The sequence below is a fragment of the Sphaerodactylus townsendi genome, linkage group LG11 (genome assembly GCF_021028975.2).
Source record: "Sphaerodactylus townsendi isolate TG3544 linkage group LG11, MPM_Stown_v2.3, whole genome shotgun sequence".
Taxonomy (NCBI): domain Eukaryota; kingdom Metazoa; phylum Chordata; class Lepidosauria; order Squamata; family Sphaerodactylidae; genus Sphaerodactylus; species Sphaerodactylus townsendi.
Genome location: NC_059435.1, coordinates 67,256,819 through 67,281,325, shown reverse-complemented (window position 1 = coordinate 67,281,325; position 24,507 = coordinate 67,256,819). Strand labels below are relative to the sequence as shown.

The following is a 24,507-nucleotide window of genomic DNA, read 5'->3' as shown; positions in this document are numbered from 1 at the left end:
CCAGGTTTGATTCCCCACTCCTCCACCTTAGTGGCGGAGGCTTTTCTGGTGAACCAGATGTGTTTCCGCACTCCTACATCCCTTCTCGGTGTCCTTGGGCTAGTCACAGTTCTCTCAGGACTCTCTCAGCCCCACCTACCTCACAAGGTGTCTGTTGTGGGGAGAGGAAGGGAAAGGAGTTTGTAAGCCATGTTGAGTCTCCTTACAGGATAGAAAAGTGTGGTATAAATCCAACTCTTCTTCTCCATACAACAGGTAAGAGAAATATTAGGTTGTGCATAAGTTTTCACAGAGAAATAATCACAAGGCACATTTTCTCTCCAAAGTACTGATTCCTGCATTTTCAACCGTACACATTAAGAACTGGAAGAATAAGAGGTCTTGAATACAAGTATCCAGTCTTTCAGCTGTGGTTTTCCAGAACCTTGCATGTAATCTAGACAACAGGGCAGAGAGAGGGAGAGGGAGAGAGAGAAAAGCCAGCATCTATGAGAAATAGTCTGGGACCACCAGAAGCCATTTTGGCATTATGAATAGAGTGCTGATGAGAGAGCTTAAATCCTCTATCAGCTCACTAGGGGACCTGGCACCAGGATCTCTCAACCAAAACCACCAAGTTAAAATGGAGAAGCAAAAAATGACACAGCTCCAGGGATGAAAGGGAGGGTTAAAAAGCCAGCTTGGCAAGAGATGGACCTTGGAATCCTGTCACACACATATGCAGAGACATAAATCCTTTACAAAAAATCCTGTACTCCTTTCAAATTTGAATATTTTCACTTTCAGGTGACAGCTCCAAAACGTATAAAGGCTGGGTTTGCATCTAAGGGTCATGTTGCATGACTGCCAGTTGTGTTTGTCTGCCAGTTGGGCTGGAAGACAAAGAGCTGGATGTGATTAATAAAAACTCACTTTTATCTTCATTTACTACTTTAAAGTCAACACCATGACTTAAGCCACTAGAAAATGCTTACTAAACAGCATCACTAGGGGGCAGCATGATAAAAATTTCAATACCCTGAATTGCTTTTTTTATTACCGTATATACTCACATATAAGTCGAATTTTTCAGCACATTTTTTGTGCTGAAAAAGCCCCCCTCGATTTATATGCGAGTCAGGTGTATTTTTAAAAATATTTTAGGGCTTTTACTTTGTTGGCCTCCAGGGGGTGCCGTTTTTAGGCTAGTGGCACCAAAATTCCATGGTCTCACCCAGAGACTGTCCTGATGATACCACCCGAGTTTGGTAAAGTTTGGTTCAGGAGGTCCAAAGTTATGGACCCCCAAAGGGGGTGCCCCATCCCCCATTGTTTCCAATGGGAGCTAATAGTAGATGGGGCTACATTTTGATGGTCCATAACTTTGGACCCCCTAAACCAAACTTCACCAAACCTGGGTGGTATCATCAGGATAATCTCTTTCTGATACCAGCCAGGTTTGGTGATGTTTGGTTTAGGGGGTCCAAAGTTATGGATCCCCAAAGTGGGTGCCCCATCCCCCATTGTTTCCAATGGGAGCTAATAGTAGATGGGCTACATTTTGAGAGGGTCTATAACTTTGAACCCCCTGAACCAAACTTCACCAAACCTGGGTGGTATCATCAGGAGGGTCTCCTAAGGATACTCTGAAATGTTGGTACTGCTAACATAAACATTCCTCCCCTGACCAAAAATCCAGTTTTGAAGGATTTTAACTCTTGTACTTTAGCTTGGTTTCTGGTTGAGCTAAGGTTTTTGTATTTTTAAATTTATTGTTGAGACCATATTTTTTGTTGACCCTCTTTTTCTACTAGTTTACTGTTTTTCTTTGAAATAAATATTCAAAAACATTTAACCTACTGATGCCTCAATTAATGTAATTTTATTGGTATCTATTTTTATTTTTGAAATTTACCAGTAGCTGCTGCATTTCCCACCCTCGACTTATACGCAAGTCAATAAGTTTTTCCCAGTTTTTTGTGCTGAAATTAGGTGCCTCGACTTATATGCGGATTGACTTTTACACGAGTATATATGGTAATAGTATTTAATCCAAACTTCCCTACATTTGAAAATTGCTCTGGCAGATAGTTCTACTGGACATAATTATTTTCAACTGTTACCGCATCATCAGTGCCACCAAGCTATTGAGAAGTATTTAAAGTGAAATACAGGGTCTTGCCACATTAAAACAAAATGGTTTGTCCATCTACAGCTAGATTATCTAGAGGGGAAATATACAGCTACTTGCAACCCATTCAAGAGCTAAATAAGCAAGTACATTTCCAGAGTATCAAGAAGAGAGAGTCTACTTTTGTGGACCTGCACTAGATTTTTTGTTCAGCTCCAGATCAATCTAAAATTGGGCCCCAAACCGAAAGAAAACAAAACAGCAGAAGACGCTAGAAGCAGAAAAGTTTAACTGTCTAGAACATAGGTGTCAAACTCGCGGCCCTCCAGATGTTATGGACTACAGTTCCCATCATCCACTGCCAGCATTCCAAATACATGCTTGTATATACGCATCAGTGATGTTTCAGAACAAAAATCCATAGTTACTCTTCCTTGATGGCCAAGAGTTCAGTGCTTCTCATAAACAGCCTATCAGCATGTTAACAAAAGTTGAGTGCTACACCCAAAGGCTGACTTCTGTCAACAGCCATTTAAGTCTAAAGCTCTTCTGCACCGCAACGGTGTGGGAGTGCGTCGGCATATACAATGCCAACACACACACACACCCCCGGACTGTTCACACGAACGGTCCCGGGAGGGCGACAGGCGGCGGTGCAGCCTTCGCACAGGCTGCGCTGTCGCTGAACACTTACCTCGTCTCCTGGCTTCCAGCTCATCACAGAGGCTAGGGGACACGCCCTCGCAGGCTGGAGCGAAGGCTCTGGAGTCGCAGGACAGGGGGGCGTGTCCCCTGGCCTCTGCGACGAGCCAGAAGCCAGGAGACGAGGTAAGAGTTCAGGGACGATGCGGGGGGAATGGCGCCTTCCAGCTGCTGCCGTTTGCACGGCAGCGGTTGGAAGACGCTGCTTCCAAAAAACCTCACTGGGGGAGCGAGGTTTGGAAGCAGCGTCTTCGTGCCACTCGGGGGTTGTGAGGCCGGCGCTGCTGTGATGCAGCAGTAGCGGCCGTGCGAACCCCTCCCCATGGACGCTGTTTTTAGCGTCCCTGGGGCTCTCTTTACCGCCCGTGCAGAAAGGGCCTAGATGTGACTAGAGCAGGGGTCTGCAACCTGCAACCAATTGGCCATGCTGGCAGGGGCTGATGGGATTTGTAGTCCATGAACATCTGGAGAGCCCCAGGTTGCAGACTCCTGGACTAGAGGCATGGGGCAAAACAGCACAAGCCAAAAACTCTTGGATCACAGCCTATAACCGTGGTGGCGAACCTTTGGCACTCCAGATGTTATGGACTACAATTCCCATCAGCCCCTGCCAGCATTGTAGTCCAAAAATATCTGGAGTGCCAAAGGTTCGCCACCACTGGCCTATAATATCCAGTCCAAGGAATTAGGCCCCTCCCACAATGGACTTCTCTTTTTCCTTTGCTTCAATTATACTGTTTAAAATGGTTGCTCCGGACACTCCTGTGCACTGCTTTTGGTTTCTTTAGGGAAAATTAGCATCACAGACATGCCTTAACAAACAACAAGTACATAAATAGTTTCAGAAAGGAGATGTGTCAGAGTAAAAGCCTGTCCTTCTGCCTGAAAAGAGTTCCTCCAGCTCCCAGGCGAACAGAGAAGTCAACGGTTAGATATTCTGAACATGCTCCTTTGACATGGTTGTATTACTTAAAATTTTCAAGACTGAACCCTGGCTTTGGAAACTGGCTCCACAGCAAAGTCCTCAGGAAACCGGGCTCAAATTGTTCCAGCTTTTACAAGGGCCAATTTACACAGCTACTTGGGAAACTTTATCCCTATCCTTGTAATGTTTCTCTGCTGCAGATGGAAAGCAATATTCAAATCAAGTTGGCCTCCTTGGGATCTGATCAAGTGTGGCTGGAAACAAACAAGATTAAACTGAGAACTGCCACGTCAGAAAAAAAAATTTCTTGCAATCTAACCCAGTATAAAGAAAGCAACTGTACCCATGGTTTCAGAAGCAAGTGGAATGGTTTCCTTGGGAAATGGCTTCCAGATTCTGGTGAAACTGCATTCTCTAATATGACCTTGCACAGTGTACACTGTTGTGAGCATCTGAACAACTGGCTATATTGCTGGAAGAGAGATTCCTTTAAGTATTTTAATCTGAAAATGGGAAACCTTTACCTCTTGTGTGACCTGATCTTACTTACTCACACAAACCGTGGGTCTTCCACCACTGAAATTAGCTCACAGTGAAATCTGGTATTTGATTATTAATGTTTCCGGATGAGTATAACATCAATCATGGATAAAAAACATTAGCTAATATGTTTTATCACTGGCTGACGTTACATACAGGCCATACAAGAGATAAGGGTTTCCCATTTTCAGATAAAAATGGTTATAAGGTATATTTCCAGATGTGTTTTCTTTACTAACATTGTTTTGTATTTATTACCTCTGAGGAGGGCCAAAAAGGCTGAAATGCAGAGGCAGAGCGAGGGGAAACTGCACAGAGGGGCACGTGCCCTGAGTCCCTGCTGCGGTGCAGCCACCTTCTGCCTGGAACACCCCCAGAATGCCATGTCCCCTCCATGCCTCCGCCTGGGGTGCCGCGCCCCCCGCCTTGTGGGCACTATGCCACTGCTGAAATGTCAATGGTCCTATACCGGTCATTTATGACTATACATTAAAAAACCATTATAAAATGTTACAAAGATTTTTAATGTGAAGTCTGTATTTCAAGAGCTTTTTGTGTACACCGTATACTAAATATAATTATTTTGCCATAGATTTTACAGTTTTTAGCTCAACTTTTGAGGCTCCCAGTAATTTTCTGGTTGAGTTATTTCTTTCCTCTCTTTTTTTGCTGTGAAAAGGCATTCGAACAACCGCAACCAAATGAACTGGCGCTGAAGAAGGAGATAAAGCTAGTCTTCTTCCCTTTCGTATTCTCTAATAATGTAATCATTGCCATTGGACCATATTTTTGTCCTTCTCATTTCAGTGGCATGTTGAAATCTTATCAAATCCACCACTTCTTCACTCTTTGGGTGGGCAAGATGTTCTCCTTACCTCCGAGCAGAAGGAGCCCTCAAGGTAAATTTCTAAGGCTCCATTCTCATTCCGAGGAGGAGAGCATCTTGAAGCTTAGGACTTCCAGAAGCGGCATCCTTCTATCTTTGGGATGGAATTATGCATCTTCCACCACATGCTGTAGAACCCTGTACTCGAAGGCCACGTCAGCCGAAGAAAAGCAATTTATTTTGTAGTGCCTGATAAAGGGTGACATGGAGGAGCAAGTGGCCGGCATATATATCTCCTCAACTGAGGCTTGACGGTTGAGGGCAGTGCCCTTCCTAGTGAAGGAGCTGTGAAGCCTGTGGGGACAGGAACATTATTGCCTTTATGTGCCTGGAAAATACACTACCTTATGGTGTGACATATGGGTGACCAAGACATTTTCTTCCCCTTGTCTGGGGCTGTCAAGGAGATGCACAAAAAGTAGGTTTTCCTGATAGGCTCTGTATGCTGGATGAATATGCTGAGAGCACTTCTATGTCCTTCCCTTATGCATGCTTTGGCTGTGGTCAGGATGGTAGGTTTATCTCTTGACTGATGAAACAGAGAGTTAACTTTGGGCATAAAGATAGTCTCCAGTCAAAGAGGAAAATGCAGGTACTTTTCCTGGCTGAAAGAACTTCCAGCTCTGAGTCCCTTCAAGCTGAAATTACCACTTAATCAGAACCTCTCTTAGCAGTTTGAAGGGTGCCTTAGTGAGTGTGGCTAGCAACACATGCAGTCTCTAAGTAGGAAAATGAGGGATAAAGTACATAAAGTACTTCACCACCTGATGAAGTACATAAGAACATAAGAAAGAGCCTTGCTGGATCAGACCAGAGTCCATCTAGTCCAGCACTCTGCTACTCGCAGTGGCCCACCAGATGCCTTTGGGAACTCATATGCAGGATGTGAAAGCAATGGCCTTCTGGTGCTGCTGCTCCCAAGCACCTGGTCTGCTAAGGCATTTGCAATCTCAGATCAAGGAGGATCAAGATTGGTAGCTATAGATCAATTTCTCCTCCTGATTTATCTGAATGGTAACCTTGGGAAGAATTCTTTAGCTCCTTTTGGCCTGGATGTGCCCCTTTGGGCGCCTTGCCTTGTTCAAGAACCTCAGAGAGGTCTAATGCTATGATGGTCAGACAGAAGAGATTGATAATCTTCCCCTCTAGATAATCTAGCAGGGTGCTATTCTATGATAGAAAAGTGGGAGCAACGTTCTTTGGAAAATGGCCTGGGTAGGCATCTGCTGAAGGAGCATTTCTGGTTGCCTTAGCAGACCACTGTCTGAAATTCTCTGCATACCCTGTTTCCCCTAAAATAAGACCTATCCTGAAAATAAGCCCTAGCATGATTTTGCGGGATTTTTGGAGGATGCTTGAAATATAAGCCCGACTCCAAAAATAAGCCCTAATTATAGATTCCCTGACGCAGCTGATCTGGTCACGCGAGGGGCGCAAAATCATGGGGAAAAAATAAGACATTCCCTGAAAATAAGCCCTAACCAGAGGCGTTCATCCCATTGGGCAAAGTGTGCAGTTGTCCAGGGCGCCTCCTTTTGGGGGGCGCAAAAACTGCAGGTTTGTTTGTGGGATTTTTTTGTATTTTCAGTGTTTTTCTGTTTTTGGCCTGCAGGGGGAGAAGTTTTTAGGCTAGCGGCACCAAAAATCCAGGGAGTTTTCGGGAGCCTCTCCTGATGATATCACCCAGATTTGGTGAGGTTTGGTTTAGGGAGTCCAAAGTTTCCAATGGGAGCTAATAGGAGATGGGGGCTATACCTTTGAGGGTCCATAACTTTGGATCCCCTGAACCAAACTTCACCAAACCTGGGTGGTATCATCAGTAGGGTCTCACGAAGATACTCTGAAATGTTGGGGCTACTATCTTAATAATTGCACACCTGACAGCAGGCACCCCTAAATTTCCCCAGATATTCCTTTTAAAGCCACCCCCTTCCTGCCAATGCTTGTTTTCTTTCTTTCTTTTATTCTCTCAATACCTAATAAAGGTTGTTATTATTATTATTATTATTAAATCCACCCTTTTCGACATGGATTTAAAGGGAGAATCTGAGGTCCCCAGTTTAAACATTGAAAGTGATGCTGATTCAGGGTGGGGGATAACCCACCCCAAAACAACATCACTTTCAATGTTGTTTTAATGGGGGACCCCAAATTCTCCCTTTAAGGTGGATTTAAAAGGAGAATCTGGGCTCCCTAGTTTAAACAAATGATGCTGGAATCCACCTCCAAACAGCATTATTTTCAATGTGATGGTGAGTTTGAAACGACCTGGTGGAAAAAATCTTTGGTCACGGTGGGGGAGGCATCAAACTCAGGTTTTGCCCAGAGCTCCAGTTTGCCTAGGTACGCCACTGGCCCTAATGCATCTTTTGGAGCAAAAATTAATATAAGACCCTGTCGTATTTTTGGGGAAACAGGGTAGTAGTCAACTCATCCCTCCTCAGACCTGGGGGAATGCTGGAATCCTCTGTGTGAGACTGAGGGGGAGGGGCATCTGGACTGCTTCCACGATTTCCCTTGAGCAAGATGGCTGTCCTCCCATAACTTCGGATGTGTGTGTGTTGTTGCATTACCCCCTAAGACCTTCCATTTGCTGACTGAATAAGACACGCTTTGAGGGGTATGGCCTGCCATAATTGCTGGCAGCCATTACGGCCAGTTCCTCTTGTTATGCCCTTTTTGTGCCTTTTTCCTGTGGCATGTTAGGTTGCTTTCATTTTGGCACCTGGGGCTCTTTAGCCTTTCTCTCGCTCTCTCTCTATGTCTGCGAGGTCTCTCCAAAACAATCACATAGAGAAACAGAAACTGTGCAAAAAAGGGAGGTGTGATAGATTAAGAGCTGAGGAGAGATCTCTGGCTTATTTGCAACATGAAGTTAGAGAAGGAATGACAACAAGAAGAATAGGTGCTGCAGAGGACTGGTCTTGGCCGTTCTCCCTGCGTGAGTCAGGAGTTTCCTAGCTGGGAGTCATGAAGTGGAAATTTTAGTCGTGCCTCCCTGAGAAGCCAGCGGTGTTTGAAGCAGGCAACGTTATCTTATCAATCACACCTCAAAGTATTTAATTTGTCTTAACTCTATTAATAAGCTGCCAAAAGTTTGGGAACACAAATGGGACGTCATTGCTCAGACAAAGGTTCAAACCAACTACAGGGTCAAAAACAGAGATTGTTGTCCTCTTTCACTCTCCCTGAAGATGATGAACTGGAAAGCCCTTTCCCAATCTACCCATTTAACACAGGCTGCCACAAAGGATAATAAAGAACTTAGGCCAGCACCAATCTCTACACAGCTACAGAGCAGATAAGCAGAATAAAAATTAAAAAAAACAAAAAGCCAACAGCTTTCTGGATTGCAAGCTCAGAATTGCTACTCGTGTAATGAAGAGATCATTGCTGATAAGACCCAGCCTTCCTCATTACCCTTATGCACAATGTAGACCACGCAGAAATAACAGGAGTGTGTGAGTACACAAGGGTGGGGGTGGGGGGGAATAAAGGAAACCTCCCAGGTTGCAATTGAAATCCCCAAGCTTTCTCTAATTCAACAGTTCGCTATGCAATTAGGAACATAAGAAATGGCTTCAAAGAGCCAGGAGCTGACCTTGTACTAAAAGGTGTCAGTCAAACTCAAAAACAAAACAAAAAAACCCCTCCCCACAACTGCCTGCTGTACATCATACTGTGTTTTGCTTTGTTTTAAATTTTGTTTCATCTTCAGAAGACTCTGCATCAAGGAATCAAAAGCCTTTCAGGGTATGAAATGTTATGTAGATAAAAAAAAGATTTCAACTCTTATGTTCTTCCCTTCCCTCCCTCCCTCCCCCCCACCGACCCCAAAAGGTTGCTATGAAGGACATGGGATTTCTTGCTCTGGGTCTCCTACAAAGTCACAAAATCTGTAACTAGGGCTTATTTTTGGAGTAGGGATTATATTTCAAGCATCCTCCAAAAAAAATCATGCTAGGGCTTATTTTTAGGTAAACAGGTATATGGGGTGGGAAGAGCATGATTGTTCCCTGGTGCAGCTGATCTGGTCACGTGGGGGGCGCATGTATTGGTTTCTCTCCTCCCTCCCCTGTATGGTGGGCATGTCCAATCTGGCAAGAATGAACTCAGAAACCTAGCTGAACAACCAAATGCTCACACTACACCCTGGGCAAGCAAACTGAGTTGATTCACAGGCAACATTCAGCTTGCAAAGCAAATAAAGGTGGGACCTCATTTACAGGAGTTCCATCAGAAGAAGCAAATGCAAAAACATGAACTATATGTCGTTACATAAATGCAGCACTGCTCTTTGCGATAAAAAGCAAGCATTGCCCCACCAAGCTTGCAACCAGCCTTCCACCAAATAGCCGGCACAACATACACAAAATGCCAGTTTCCCAGGGATTATGGACAACCAGGTAATGGGTGGGGGATTCTGCCCTCCAGAGCTAAAAAGCAATGAACAAAACAAGCCTTTGTAGAAGTTTCTGCTGCCTATTTCCAAGCTAAGGTGCAAAGATTTCTGGAACTTGGAGCAGCTGCAACCCTTTTGGTCAAGATGGTCATCACAACAGAGCCAGAGGAAAAGAAAGGCAGTTAGCCCATCAGGAGTGACCACAGCAGCAATGAAGCCTGGAACTCATATAAGCCCAACCTACTTAAGAGCTATGACTGCCCAACATTGGAGGCAATGGAGAAAAGAGAGCCAGCCAGATTGCACTGGATGTCAAAATGACAACAGCAGCAATTCTAACACAAGGGAATGAAACCACAGCCTTAGTCCAGCACCGCCAGTGTGACAGTATTTTCATAGAATTTCATTTGATTACTAGCGTTATTATTTGTGTTCCTCATGTTCAGGACAAATAACATGTTTTAATACTCAGTTTCAGGCTTGAACACGCTGAAGAATGAACTTAAAAGTGGCTGAAATATCCACTGGTCCGTAACACAATCCTTGTAAACAAAATGTCACATGTATGCCATATATTCTCATTTATTTGTCTCCAGCACAAGTTACGGAGGATAGCAAATGACTATGTTCGGAAATCCCTATGTACAGAAAACCTGATTTATTCACCAATTGGGTGGTGTAATTTATACTAAAATAAATCTCCTTCTGCACAAACAACTACTGGTCTTCTCTGAACACTGGCACCTTATTCAAAACGAATCCAATGCTAACAATGCTTCCTCTCCCCTAATTTATTTTGCCTAGTCTCTTTGAATCCATTGTACTTGTGTTTGAATAATGATAATTCAAAAGCAGCAACACTCCACTACTGAATATGAAATACAAAAGTAAAGGCTTCCTGGCCACTGGAGGCTGCATTATACCAAGCATGTCTGGGATGTTTTAGCACAATACCAACGCGAGATGCGAAATGGAATATGTGTTTGGAAGGCTATAAATTTTTTTTGAAATGAACATATTACTGTATTTGCTTCTTATTTTATTCCACTGAAGTACAAAGTATCTAGATAAGATGATATTTCCTTCTCTGATTTGCTGATGTCACTATTCAGTATTTTACAGACATTGTCACATGGAGCTGGTCTCTTCCGACACCTCATTCCCTGCAAAGCCTGCAAACCAATTCTAATCACATAAATAAAGCCCTGCTGGGTAAGTTCAAGGAGGCACCAAGTTCCAGCGTCATGAAGGAAGATGAAAATGTTTTCCTTCAATCCACTCTCAAGGGAAGGAAATCGATCAATATTTATTTACAGTCAATGACCAGCACAAGATTTTTTTTCAAAAGAAGTACAGTATAACAGCAACAACACAAATCTAAACACAAGTAACCTGACTAATATTAATCATGCATCTGACGGCAGTATTTTATCATACAGAGTTAATCAGAGTCTTCCTAATCTTGCGTGCTACCATCACAAATTTAGCAACCTTGTGTTATTTTAAAATGCTTATCAGAAGGTAAAAGTGAAAGAGAAAACTGCCTATGTCAGGGGTGGCCAACCTATGATACTCCAGATGTTCATGGACTTCCATTCCCATCAGCCCTGCCAGCATGGCCAATTGGTCATGCTGGCAGGGGCTGATGGGAATGTCAGTCCATGAACATCTGGAGTGCCATAGGTTGAACACCACTGGATGTCATCCAGGATGTCCCATTATGTATTGGTATTAAAAGGGGCACTACAGATCTGTATGTAAAAAGCACAGTGCTCAGCCATTTCAACACCACCATACCAACAAGGACACGGCCATTCTAAAAAGGGGATTTTCTTACATCTCCCAGGTATAACTGCTGAGAGAAGAGCATCACATCACAACAATGAAAAACTCTTCTGTGTCATGCATTTTCCAGATGCATTTTCCTCAAAATCACCTGAAACTTTATTCTTGGATTGCGGAATAACGCAGGTGCTATTTTTAAAATCTGTTTGATGCTCCCTGTCAAATATAGGATGTTTAAGGAATGCCCTAGCTTGACCCATGAGAAGGAAATCTGTTATTTGAATTTCAGCCTGCAGATCCCCCCAGTCTATTAAGAAAATGAAAACTATTGCCAGTTCAGCAAGAATGATCCATACACAAGTGTCTTATGGCGGTACAGCCACAGAAACCCAAGAAGGGGAACAGGAAAGGAGAATTTCTCCTACATCCAACCTCTCATCCAATATTGTATACATTGCACAGCTAAAACTGCTCCTCTCATCAAACTATCTTGCTTTCATCACAGCTGGGGAGGCAAGAACAAACGGAGGTACCCATTTGCTTCCTCTAGCAGATCTGTTGGCGGGGAGGTGGCGGCGGTACTCATGCATTTGTAGATCATGCTCAACCTCTGCAGAAGATCCAAGAACAGTAGGAACGTCTTGCAAGCCACAAATGGGTCGCAAATGAAGAAATGAACATTGCGTTGGGACATTTTCAACCTCTGAATTTTCAACTAGAATCTGTAACAAATTCCCTACATCTCTGAATTCATGTTCCTGATCTATTTGATTTAAATACTGCCCTGTTGTTTCTTTATCTTACTGGTAATAGTTCGAAGTGACACATTAGAAACCAACATCGTTTTTAACTTGCCCTCCCTATACTGGGTGCCGAGCCCCACTGAACTGAAACACAAGCTGCTTTTGCCGAAGTTGGAACACTGCAGATGAAGTAATGGAAAAAAATTATGGAGACTGACCAGTGTTCGTGGCAGCACTGAGGCTGGGAAAAACTTCCAGCTCATTAGATTCAGTGGTGAAGCATTTTTTTTTTTGCACTCCAGATAGCAGGATTGCTAATTCCCATCAGCCCCTGCCAGCATGCCCAATTGGCCATGTTGGAAGGGGCTGATGGGAATTGTAGTCCATAACATCTGGAGTGCCAAAGGTTCGCCACCACGGATAGACCCTTTTTCACACCCAGGAGTGTCTACACAGGCATCTCTTTGATACACCAGGGATCCAACTGTACAGCTGTATAGATTCTAACGGGCTATTACTGCCAGAACCCAACATCCAGATAAGACCCATATTATGCATGCAGTAGGAAGCAGGGCAAAGGAGCCTATCCCTTCTGTGAGGTAGACAGACAGCAACTATACATACCTTAGTGGCTTAGACTTTTGTAACCTCTAGAAGAGCTGCAAGATATTTTTATTCAAATCAGTTGGTCACTGGGTGGGAAAGGTAGGTTCATTCGCTTAGAACATTTTTATGCCACCTTGCCAGAAAACTGCCTGAGGAAGCTTACAAAATAAAAACAGTAAAAGTAAAACATGCAAAGGTATTAATTAAAATCCAACTTTAAAAATTCAGCATTATCTTCCTTATCTACCCTGAGCCCTTTGGAAAAATAAAATTGACAAAATAAAATGAAGCAACTGCTTCAGGGAGCAGATTCCTCCCTATCTCTGAGGGTTATACAAAAAAAATGTCCAGTTGAGGATCTGTTTTACTTTTCCCTTCTGGCCCGTGTCTGAGGCACCACCCTTTATGTACTTCTTAAAAAATAAGAAGTTCACTGTCTCTGATTCTGCAAGGAATGCCTCTCCAATTTTTTTCCTACCAGTCAATATGGCTGCTGTGTAAAGAGGTTTTGTACTGCTTGCAAAAAGGCTACAAGCCATACATCCTCTAGCCTTTAGGGTTTCCATGGAGAAGCAACAAGCAATTTAAATAAACCTTCTACAGTCTGAGGCCAGGGAACAAATGATTCAGGATTTCCATATCATACAAAGACAAGACAAATGTTGGGACAGGAAGATGATGGAGGCAGGAAAACAGAAGAAAGCAAAGGGGCACAGAAAACAGCCACAACAGATGAAGATAAAGGGGGCAGCGCAGTCAGAAGCCTCATATAACAGTATGTTGTAAGAATACGTTATTTCAGGCTGATGAAAGATCAAATGTTCAAACGAAAAAAGAACCCAATGCACATGAAACTATCTTGGTAGGGGTAGTCTTCTGTGTGATTTGAACCACAGCAAAAACTGTTGTTGGTTTTTTCCAATATATCGGCTGAATCCTCCCCTGGACAGCCTGCACTGACACAGAGCAGCAGAAGATATCACACAGGGCTTATTTATCACGTATCTTATACTGAAGTCAAACAAGAGGTCATTTGAAGCGGGGAGGGGAGAGGAATCAGAGCGATGCAAAGAAATATACCCGTTAACACCAATCAACAATAGATTACATAAATGAACTGCAGAAGCAATCATATTTCAGCCACTACCGCCACCTCCTATGGCAACTTTGCTACTCAGTCCCTTCCACGTGATACGTGACATATGTTATGAATGACCCCTGTACACACACACACACACACACACACACACACACACACACACACACACCCTAATTGTTGAGCTGTACGCAAAATCCTCACCGCGCTGCTCCTTAATAGCAGCTGCTGAAACAGTCGCACAGATAGATAGGCAATTAGCCATTTGTGTCAGAAAGACAGGGTTAGGGGCTTGCAGGAAGCGTCAGTGCAATGAGCTAGAGCAGAGATCTGTCATCTACGGAGCAGCCATCGCATCAAGCATAGAAATCAAACTAACAGCTATTGCAGAAGGAAGTCCCAGTGGTTTCTGACATACTATTTGCAGCCAAGACTAGAAGTTGGCTACTCCAGCCTGCCTGGAGGAAGGAACAAAGAAGAATGCCAAAATGTCTAGTACCAGCTGCTTTCCCCTCCTGTCACCAAGAGTGGGCCAAATTCAGAAACACGACCCTCAGAATAAGGCAGTATTCTTTATGAACAAAAAATTTCAAAGACTGACAAGCAACAAGCTGTACATGCCAGATGTACAGACAGCCCAGGAAAAAAACCCAGCATTTAAGAGAAGATTGCAAGCCGTGTTTTGGAATGCTGGGAATACCAACAAGAATTAAATGTTACTTCATTCAATTTCAACCCCCATCCGTTGTCCTTATGACATTACATTCTCATACAACATAAATATTTATTTGTTCTGTGAGGGTCTGGCACCCGCTGGGGATGTAAAGCACTATCTATGTTAAAACTGTGTTTTTTTAAAATTCAATAATAAATAATGCAATGGGCAAAGCCTTGTTTCTTTAAAGTACTGATCTCCCAGAGATTTGCCTCATTTGACTGGGGCCAATTGCTGCTGCTTTTTCTTGTTCTGAAGAATACCATCAATTTGCCTTTAAAAGGCCTTGGAAACAGGTCATTCCCCCAACTGACTCACCTACATGAATTCCCTCATTTCAACAGAAGGTACTAAGCAGGAACTATGCTGAGAGAACATCAGGCACAAAAAGGCACCATTTCTGTTCTCTTCCTGCCTAACAGTGAGGCCTCTAACAGTTTCCTTTCACTCTTCCTACTTTGGCAACTGAGAGGCCTGGAAAAACAGGATGGCAAAGAGGATAGAGAAGCAATCTCAGGCAAATGCCACTATGGGACCAGGGTTCAGTACATATCCTTTCCCTTTGAAGCTATGGGCTGGAAAAGACTGCCATACGGCAGAAGCCTAGCATGTTGCTAATGTTTGGCTATAAGAGCTTATCGAGCTCTGCCGTTCCCCTCCCGGCCTTGGGATCGGGCGCCGTCAACAAATTGAGGTCAACTAATGGAGGTTATGTTAATGATGCTGTGTTTTTAAGGGTTTTAATATTATGGGTATATTTTGTTTTGTTTGTTATGTATGGAGTTCTATACACTGGTTTGCTGTACACCGCCCAGAGCCCTCTGGGGGTAGGCGGTTTATTAAATTTAATTAACAACAACAACAACAATAAGATTGTACAAAGGGATAAACAGCTTAGTAGAAGGTTTGGAAGTCTCTACGCAAGAACCAATAGGCTAAGCCCAAATACGATAAGATAGGATGTATCTGTCAGGATGACCCTGAAATACAGCTATCTTAGAGTAAGATTCATGTTAGTGCTCAACCAACCAAGTAGTATTTTGCGCTATCACTTCAAACTACTACAGCACAACAGATGTTTAAAAATTTTACTACAGGTTTTCTAGACTACAATAACCTATGGACACTAGGTTTGGGGTTAGCTATGTCATTCAGTACAAAACAAAACCAGACAAACCCAAAGGTAAAAATTTATTTCAACAAACCAAAACTAAACCAGAAGTGTCAAACATGTGGCCGGGGGGGGGGGGGGCACAGATCCAGCCCAGATCCAGCCCCTTATCAGGCAAGCTGAAGCCACCCTATCCCCCTTGCTCTTGATCAGGCCAGACCAGGAGCAAGGGGGGTGGGGGGTGGCCTCAGCTGGCTCGTGAGCCTGATAAGCCCTCTCAAGGCAACCGCCCCACCCACAGCTCAACAGTCTAGGCACCCCCTCCCAGTGCCATTCTGGAAAGTGCCAGCTGAGAAAGACACCCCCCAACGCAGGCTCCGGCCCAACCAAGTCACATTTATGTCTTATCAGGCCCTAGTAACAAATTAATTCAACACCCTGGTCTAGACCTTCAAGCATAACGCATTTACTATGGTCGAAGTGTTCAGAGCCAACAGCTCGCTTTGTCTGATGCATGATGTCACGGACCTGAGGAAGTAGATTCTAGCTCACTAAAGCTTATGTCGCAATAATTCGTTGATCTCGAAGGTGATACAAAGCTCTTTTGTTAGTTTGGTTGCAGCAGAGTAACACAGTTGTCCCTTGGGAATTAATCAAACAATTTCTCAAGCCATGTTGCTTTGCAAGGCTACATAGATGAAGTGGGCCATAAAATCAACTGTACTACATTAGTTTTAGCACTTCTTATCTACTTTGATCTGATCCACATCACCTGTTAGCACCCCTAGATGCACCGCAACACAAGCCTTGGGCACACGCTGTTTAATTGATGTTAATGAAATATTTATACCCAATCATCCAATGCAAATGTTTCTTTCGGTCTCAGGCAATTAGTCTTAATTTTATCCAGTTAAATCCCTGCACCTAAAAATTCACTTCATCCTTAGATACAATAAGTATCACACAAACAAATACGCTCACTACAGACTATGATACGATCACACAGTGTAGAAATGTCGCTCAATGTTACATATTCATGCATTAATGGAATGTTTTTATACACACAAAGGCCCCTTCCGCACATGCAGAATAATGCACTTCCAATCCACTTTCACAATTGTTTGAAAGTTGATTTTGCTATTCCGCACAGTAAAATCCAGCTGCAAAGTACATTGAAAGTGGATTGAAAGTGCATTATTCTGCATGTGCAGAAGGGGCCAAAGACTGGGAGTTTTAAAAACACATAGAAGAATGTCTCTGACCAATTAGAGTTCCAAAACTTCTGAGGAAAAGAGTAAATTCGCCCAATGTACCATTTTAACCTATGCTGCCATTTTAAATAGTGTGCAGGCACTACACTGAATAGTTGACAAATAGTGTGCAAAACACAAAGTATGTTTTTACACCCCACCACATTAATATGCAACCTTAGTAGCAATGTCCTGAGTAGAACCGCATAGTACACAGCCCAGCCAAAACTACCCATTTCCACCCACCTCCAGGACACATCTCTGCAAGGTTTTCCCACACATTCAGTTGAATGTATATGTTATTACTTGAACACTACTCATAAGGCCAAGCTGTTATACAGGTCTCCAAAGACACAGAAGTTCTGTGCATCACATGTTTCACTGTTAAGCATTTTGAATATCCAAATATGATGGGCAGGAGGTTGTCCTGCCTCTGAAAGGAAAATCAGCCACTCAGCTGAGCCTATATGAGCGCTACTATAGCATCAAATCGCCTTCAAGAAGGGGGATAAGATATTGGAGGGAACACAGAAGAGGAGGAGTGGAGTTCTGCCTCAGGGAGGCCACAGAGACAGCTCAGGTCTGGCTCAAGAAAAAGAGCAGACAAGAGGAAGGGTAGCTCTGCCTGGGAGTGTGGCAGAGAGGATTAACTCTATCTCTGGGAGAGAAGAGAGTGCTCGATGGTTAGGCCTGTTTCTGGTGATGATCAAACATTGTACAATTTACTGTGACTCTGGTGAAAGGTCAGGCTGATGTGGGTGGAATCCTGTATGAGAGACTAGTGGCTAGTCAACAATAGTATGTTTGTGCCTAAAAACATTGTAGGAAAGTCTAACTACTCTCTGAAGTCATAAGCAGATTAAAATCATGTGCCTCAGACAGGTTTCTACCTGGAGACCTCTGCTGCTGGTGTGTACCTTTAAAATCAACGTGTAAATATGTAAATCTTCTTATTCGTAGGTTAATCCAGTCTCAGTGATCTCAATAATCTACTTATGTATCACAAAACTTATCACACAGCAGAGAACCCCAAGCCTATACATTCACTACCTACAGAACACCTGGAAACTGAGAGGAAGATTTACAGTTCAAAATGAGCCTAGATCCCAAAAATCGTATGAGGCTCTGCGCGTCACCTCAGTAGGGGGGAAAAAAAGGCTCGTTCACATTCAGCTTGTCAAACGCCATTAGTTTCTTGCAAAACGCTATTTGAACTTGCCTGATGAGTTAGCACAATTGCCAAATGATCCTATTCGCTGCCTAAATTTAAACAGCTTATTAGATTCCACTATTTTTACCAAGTTGTTTCACTTCTGTTTTAGGGTAAGCTGACATTCTATCGCCTAGAAGATATGTAATTTACTCTGTTCTTATAAAACACATTCCGTGGGCCCCGTGCAGAAAAATGGAGTTATCTAACATAACTGGTACTATATGCATATTTGACAAATCAAGGCGGGTGAGAAGGTTAAACAAAAAAAGGCACGAAAATGCACACTATCCTTAAATGAATCATGCTGCACATTATCTGAAAAGTGACAGCTTAGAACAAAATACTGTGGTGGGGGCAGACTATTAAATTTGACAAGAGATTTCCTTTGGTTTTCACTGAGAACAGCCTGAAGAACTTAAAGGCAACGTTATTCTGAGATCGCTTTCCTTACTATTTCCCTGATCAGGCAAGAGCTTAGAGTTCTGTATTACTTAGTAAGCCCAAACTCATCAAATTGACAGTGGCCATCACTTTGCATGCATCATCCTAACAAAATTCAACAGAAAAATATTTATTGGCACCAATGTGGGACTATGACAGCAGCCTTCATTTCATCAGCTCCGCCGGGGAACTCTTGAAGGTAGGCCCCTAAAAGTACAAAACGATTCATCCAGTTTTGCGCAGTGCTTAGATGTACACATTTCCCAACTCCAATTAATTTATACACTGTTTTCTTACAGGAGAAAATAAGTTTCTCTTTGCTGAGGCCCAACGGATACCAATAACCCTAAGAGAACTGTATCAGCATAAAAATAATAAGGAGAAAGCTTAGTAAGTTCAGCATCATTCTGTTTTAACATCCAGACTAATCTCTCACTGGAACAATGTTTCACTGATAATTACTAGCTGCCTGAAAGATTATATTCACTAATAGAGTTCTCTAATTCAAAATTATAATGCAAGGAGGATGACCAGACATCAACTTGTCCAGTACAACATTCCCCCGTGTAGGGGTCAAAAAAGCCAAGGTGCAGCCACAATCACATTTCTTGGAACGGGCTTAGGAGAGCATCACCAAATGCACACGGCCATTAACTGTTTATTAATAACAAAGACAACAACAGTATGCACTTACTATGTTCACACATTCCCTCCCTTGAACTCCTTGCCTGAATGCATCTCTGCTCACCCGCTCCACGCTTTAAGCACCAAGGGCTGGAAGGCATGCAAGTAAAGCCAGCTCAGTGGAATAAAATGAAGAGCATCCGCTTTCAGGTTTCACAACAAAATCAAAAAAAGGAAGGCAGAGGTCACATAACATTAAACTGGCTCTTTCAACAGCCACCAGAAGAGTGTGTCATTTTTTATTTCTTTTATCGGGTATTTAGACAACCCCTCCCCTTTTGGGCTTGGGGCGGTTTCCAACCTTAGACAATTAATACAAGCAAGAATATAAAAGAAATGTTTCTCTGCAGTGGCGGGAAAGCAAGAACCTCTTTTAGTGATCTGGGCTCAGCTACTGATTTAAATCAGTTGTTACATGTGCAATTAAGCAAAGATGTGAAAGTATTAAAATGGGCACAAAGTAGACCGTATGTGCCCATGCGTGGCTAGCATTTAACATGAGCATGAATATTCACACAATATATCGTATTTCATGCGGATTGTAGAAAAAAGGATGTGTTGGATTCATTCAAATTTTCTGCTGGTGAAAAAGGACCACTTTCTGACCACTCAGAAAGGCTATGCTAGAGATCACTAGAACTGCATGTACAAAACCCATGTCAGGTATAGGGTTGTTAGGGAGAGGAATTTAGTAAGATTGTAAGAAAAAAAATGCTACCTGGATCCAACCCTGAATGTGACTACTTCTGGTTTCTTCCCTAAAGACAGAAAACCTCCTGCTATGCATATCTTTTGCTGAACTTAAACCAAGCAAGACAGACAGGGGGGAAACTCAAGATCTATATATCTGTCAAGCCTCTGTTCTATTAACACAATTTCAAAGGCTCAGTGTCACATAATCCTGTGGTGTTAAACAGTAATAGACAACAGCTTGAAAGGGTTTTTGATGGCTTGGAGATGTGGTTGGTTTAATTTATTCTTGATAAAGTTTTAAATGCTTTACACCCCATTTGCCAAAAGGAGCTGAATCAGGCACATAGTACACATGCACAATATTCCTGCAAGAGGGGAAAATTCAACCTATCGTTGAGTAGTAAATGTACATTTCACACATTCACCATGCCTCAACAATTAAGGTCTACGTGAATCTCCTGGTTACAAAAACACTTGATAAGCATATCCCCCAGTGAAACCAGTGGACACTGGAAGAGGAGCAATGCAAATGTTCTCCTATTACACTTGGTCATATTTCTCTCTCCCCTTATTATTCAATTAGAAGCAAAACCTCCAACAAGAATAAGGAAGCTATGAACAAAGGTGGAGCAAAACCTCTCAGCTGAGTGGCTGGATTAGGAAACCAGAGGAATAGTCCAAGGGAGGGGTATACAGACTGTCAGAAGCAGCTCAGGTTTATTTACACCCACAAATGAACCTAGTGGTTCAATACAGAGTTACTCCAATCGAAGTCCAGTGCTTTAAACGTGCTTGGATGAGAGTAACTCGGCATAAGGTGGCAGTGTAAATATGTTTTGGAAGGTATCTGAATTACAGTCTCTAGAACTGTTCTTGCCAATTACGATGCAAGGACTTTGCTTGCCAATTTCTACCTTATTAACATAATATGTAAAATGTGGATTAAATATTCAAGCATTCTGCAGTTCTATCAGCAGCAACATGTGAGAAGAAATGCAATTCCCAGTTTGCGTTTTCTATTCTTAAGGCAAAACAAGCGGAAGAATATTTTAAAGAATATTTTAAAATGCCTTATAAAAACTTTTTGAGTTTATGCATGTTGTTCCTCGATTTCAAGACTATCCTCTTTCCTTGCTGCACGTATGCCAACAAGCTTCTTCATTTTTTTTCAGCAACCCAAGGCAAAAGCAGAAAATGATTACCTGTGCCTGTACTTAACAGGACAGAAGCCCTTTTATGCAAACACCCTTTTTCTTACACTCCTTACAGCCTAGATCACTGCATGTCACTCGCGTAGCCCCAGGTCAATATAAATAGCACCCCCATTAATCCAAACTTCCAATTATGCAAATGCTCTGAATGGATCTCCCCACGGCTATTTGAATACATGAAGTTGTTCTGTACTGGTTTAATGATTTGGGGCAGGGAGGGGGGGACTCTCCATTCCCTCCAGATTTTCTTTAAACTTAACATGGGTGAGAGCAAAGTCACATAAAATTAGTCAACAGTCAAGTCAGTGATTGTTCACTGAAGAAACAGGATGAAAACTTTGCTACTAAACTTTAATCATGAGAGATTTTTGGGGACATGTTCCTGAACTATTATCTGATGAAAGCACAAAAAGCATTAAAATGCTTTGGATACAATCAAAACATGAACCCTGCATTTTGTTTCAACTTACAACTTAGCTTAACAAGAACCAAGAGGTCTATTTGGGAAAAACTCTTTGACCTTAGCTCAAAATTAATTAGATTTAAATGCCTATTTGAAAAAAGAAGACCAGAATGAATCACATTTATTCATTCTTAAATCTTATTTTACCAATTTAAAAGAGATTATATACAAGATGGGAAGAAATGAAGCTTAAATTTCATTTAGCATCTGGATTACAGATTCCTATTAAACAAACCAGAGCTCATTATAAAATCAATATCAACTTAACCAGAGTGCCCCAAGAGAAATCGCAAAAAGGTCACTCCCAAAAATTCAAACAAATTTTCCTGCTGGAAGAGCATGATTTTAATTACAGATATTATTAATTAGAACTGTCATAGCAAGGCGTATCCTCTTATCATAACTAAAAGTATGATCCCCCCCCATCACTACACCCAGAAAGAAAAAAAATCTGTGTTAATTGTACATAACAACACATTATAAAGTCTAAGGTCAAATTTAACTACAAGAAAAACAGTTCACTGGATAGACACTTTTCCTCCGCAAAAGTAGCTACAGTGAAAAGACACCCTTTTCTAACCTTTGATAACCTATTGTCTTTGCATTAAGACTTTCCTCCTCAAGCTTAGAACTAGTATTAAAAGCTTCTCCTCTGAAAGACTAAAAACTTGGTCCATGATTGAACTCTTTACTCTCACTGAAGATTTCACCAGACATGCAAAGTTTCCCACACAACTGTACATCCCTCCCAACGGGAGGAAATCACACTTTGAAAAAAATAAGGAATTAAAAAAAGCAGATCCATTTCTTTGAGGTTTTATAAATCCAGTTTCCATGCATGTGGATACATAATCAAGCACATTTCATATTCCTAGAATACACTAGTAAAAATAAACATGAACAGTTTTAGCTCCAGATTCACTAAACATTTTTATTTGAATACATAGATAATTGTTCCAAGAGCATGCTTAAACATTTCCAAGTGTTCTGATGAAACGCAGGAAAATTCTACAGGGATACTATGATTTATGAAAATGAGTCATGAAACAATATCATTGGTCCAGTCATATAACATGTTAACATGTTAAATATATGCGCAGTAAATGAACATGCAGTAAATGAACAATTGACCATAATATTTTTAAATTACATTCCATAGCTTTCCAACAACAAGAGACTCGGGAAACAGCTTCCTATATACAACTAACAATTTTAAACCAAGAAGTATTTAAACCAAGTAAAACACTACCACTAATAAGACAAGTGCATAAATACAGCATCTTAAAAGATCAAACACAAGACCTAAAGATGATATAAGATATCAGTGATATAAGCCTCTAGCTGTTAACTGATTTTTCAGAAACAGCACTATCTTTACCTTACAGAAGTTTTGAATTGACTGCATCTATAATACTTATATTTATTATTTCTTTGGCATAGGTCCGGTGCCATTGTTCTCAGATAAACAGTCCTGCTTCTAACTCCTCTAGCTCCTGCAAATTTATCAGCATTATATTCCACTTTATTTGAATAATGGGAAAAACTGACAACAGCTCAGGTCAAAGGTTCTTTTCATATCAGACCTCCAAGAAGTCAATGATTCAAAGCAAGGAACACCTTCAGACCTCCAAGAAGTCAATGATTCAAAGCAAGGAACACACCTCATAAATTGTAACGATTTTTAAAAATATCTACAATGCGGTGACAGATTCTGGATATCCATGTTATTTTTTTTCCAGAGGCAGTGCAATTGCCAACTACTCCTTTTAACATTTGTAATTAGAGGCACATTTACAGCGAGTTACAAGAATAGACAAGATTAATAACTAGCAATAAAAAGCTGTTACAGTCTATCTGGGAGAATATTAATGGAGGGAGTCCAAGTAAGGCATTGTTTAAAGAAAAAACCTACCTCAGCTATGAATAAATAAAAGCAGCACTCCCTCGAGTGTGCAGGACAATAAATAACACTTTTAAGGGTCCAAGGAGAAGAACAAATGGATGGAGTAGAGAAACCAGTCTCTTACCTGATAAGCGGCTGTAGCATCTGAACCAGAATCAGAGCCCAAGCTAGCCAGCTTCTCCTTCAGTTTGTGGTGTGAGCTGTGGCGGAGGCAGTAGATGACCCCAGAAGCCACAAGGATCCCAATAATGCAAGCGATGGAGAGGAGCGTTAGTATGATGAATTTGGTGGCATCTTCTTCTTGTCCAGCATGGTGGGGCAAAAACTGCAGCTTGCTTTTCTATATAGAAAAAAGGAGAGAAGAGAAATAATTGTGCATTTGTTTTACAGTAGAAATAAAAGATAGTCCCTAAACTGCTGTCAGCAAAATTCTTGTCACCTAAGATGACATTAGCTTCTGCTGCTTTCCACGTTAATTTAAAATGCATTCGAACTCTGTGGAATGGGGTGTAACAGAAATCTAACTTGCAAAGCTATTGCTAAACAGGTGTATTTCAAAATTTGCCACAACTTATTGCACTAGAATGATGAACGCAAACAGGCAGCCCCGACTTCATAGATGCTTATAAAGAAGTTACAATGAGTTCAATGAGACTTTCTTCCAAGTAAGCAAACACAGCACTGCAACACTAGGTTAATTGGAGCAAAACAAATGAAAAACCAACCAAACATAAATAGATGTTTAAAATTCGGTTTAAACGTTCCTCAGTAACACATACCTTGCCTCATTTCTAAAAAGTTATGTCAACTGTCCAAAAAGACCCTGGAAATTGGTAATAAAAAAACCCGACTTCCAATAATAAAAATCACAGGCTTGAGATAGAGAGACGTGGTCTATTGCTGTTAAAGTTCTTCATGATACTTTTAATGTAAAAAGTGAGAGGCGAATGTCTTCTTCCCGCACAAAATCAGCCATCTTAAAAAATCTATCCAGCCGGCTCCTCAATAACTCCTGCTCTCTGTCCACA

General features: G+C 41.9%; 1 protein-coding gene across 1 annotated transcript in view; it reads right to left on the bottom strand.

Moving 5' to 3' along the window:
• The window catches only part of PTPRN2 (protein tyrosine phosphatase receptor type N2), a 714,418-nt gene that overhangs the window by 111,666 nt on the left and 578,245 nt on the right, over positions 1-24,507 (bottom strand). Inside the window, exon 13 of the mRNA XM_048510498.1 lies at positions 23,604-23,819. Within this exon, the coding sequence (XP_048366455.1) occupies positions 23,604-23,819 (216 nt within the window). The remainder of the gene's footprint in view (positions 1-23,603; positions 23,820-24,507) is intronic.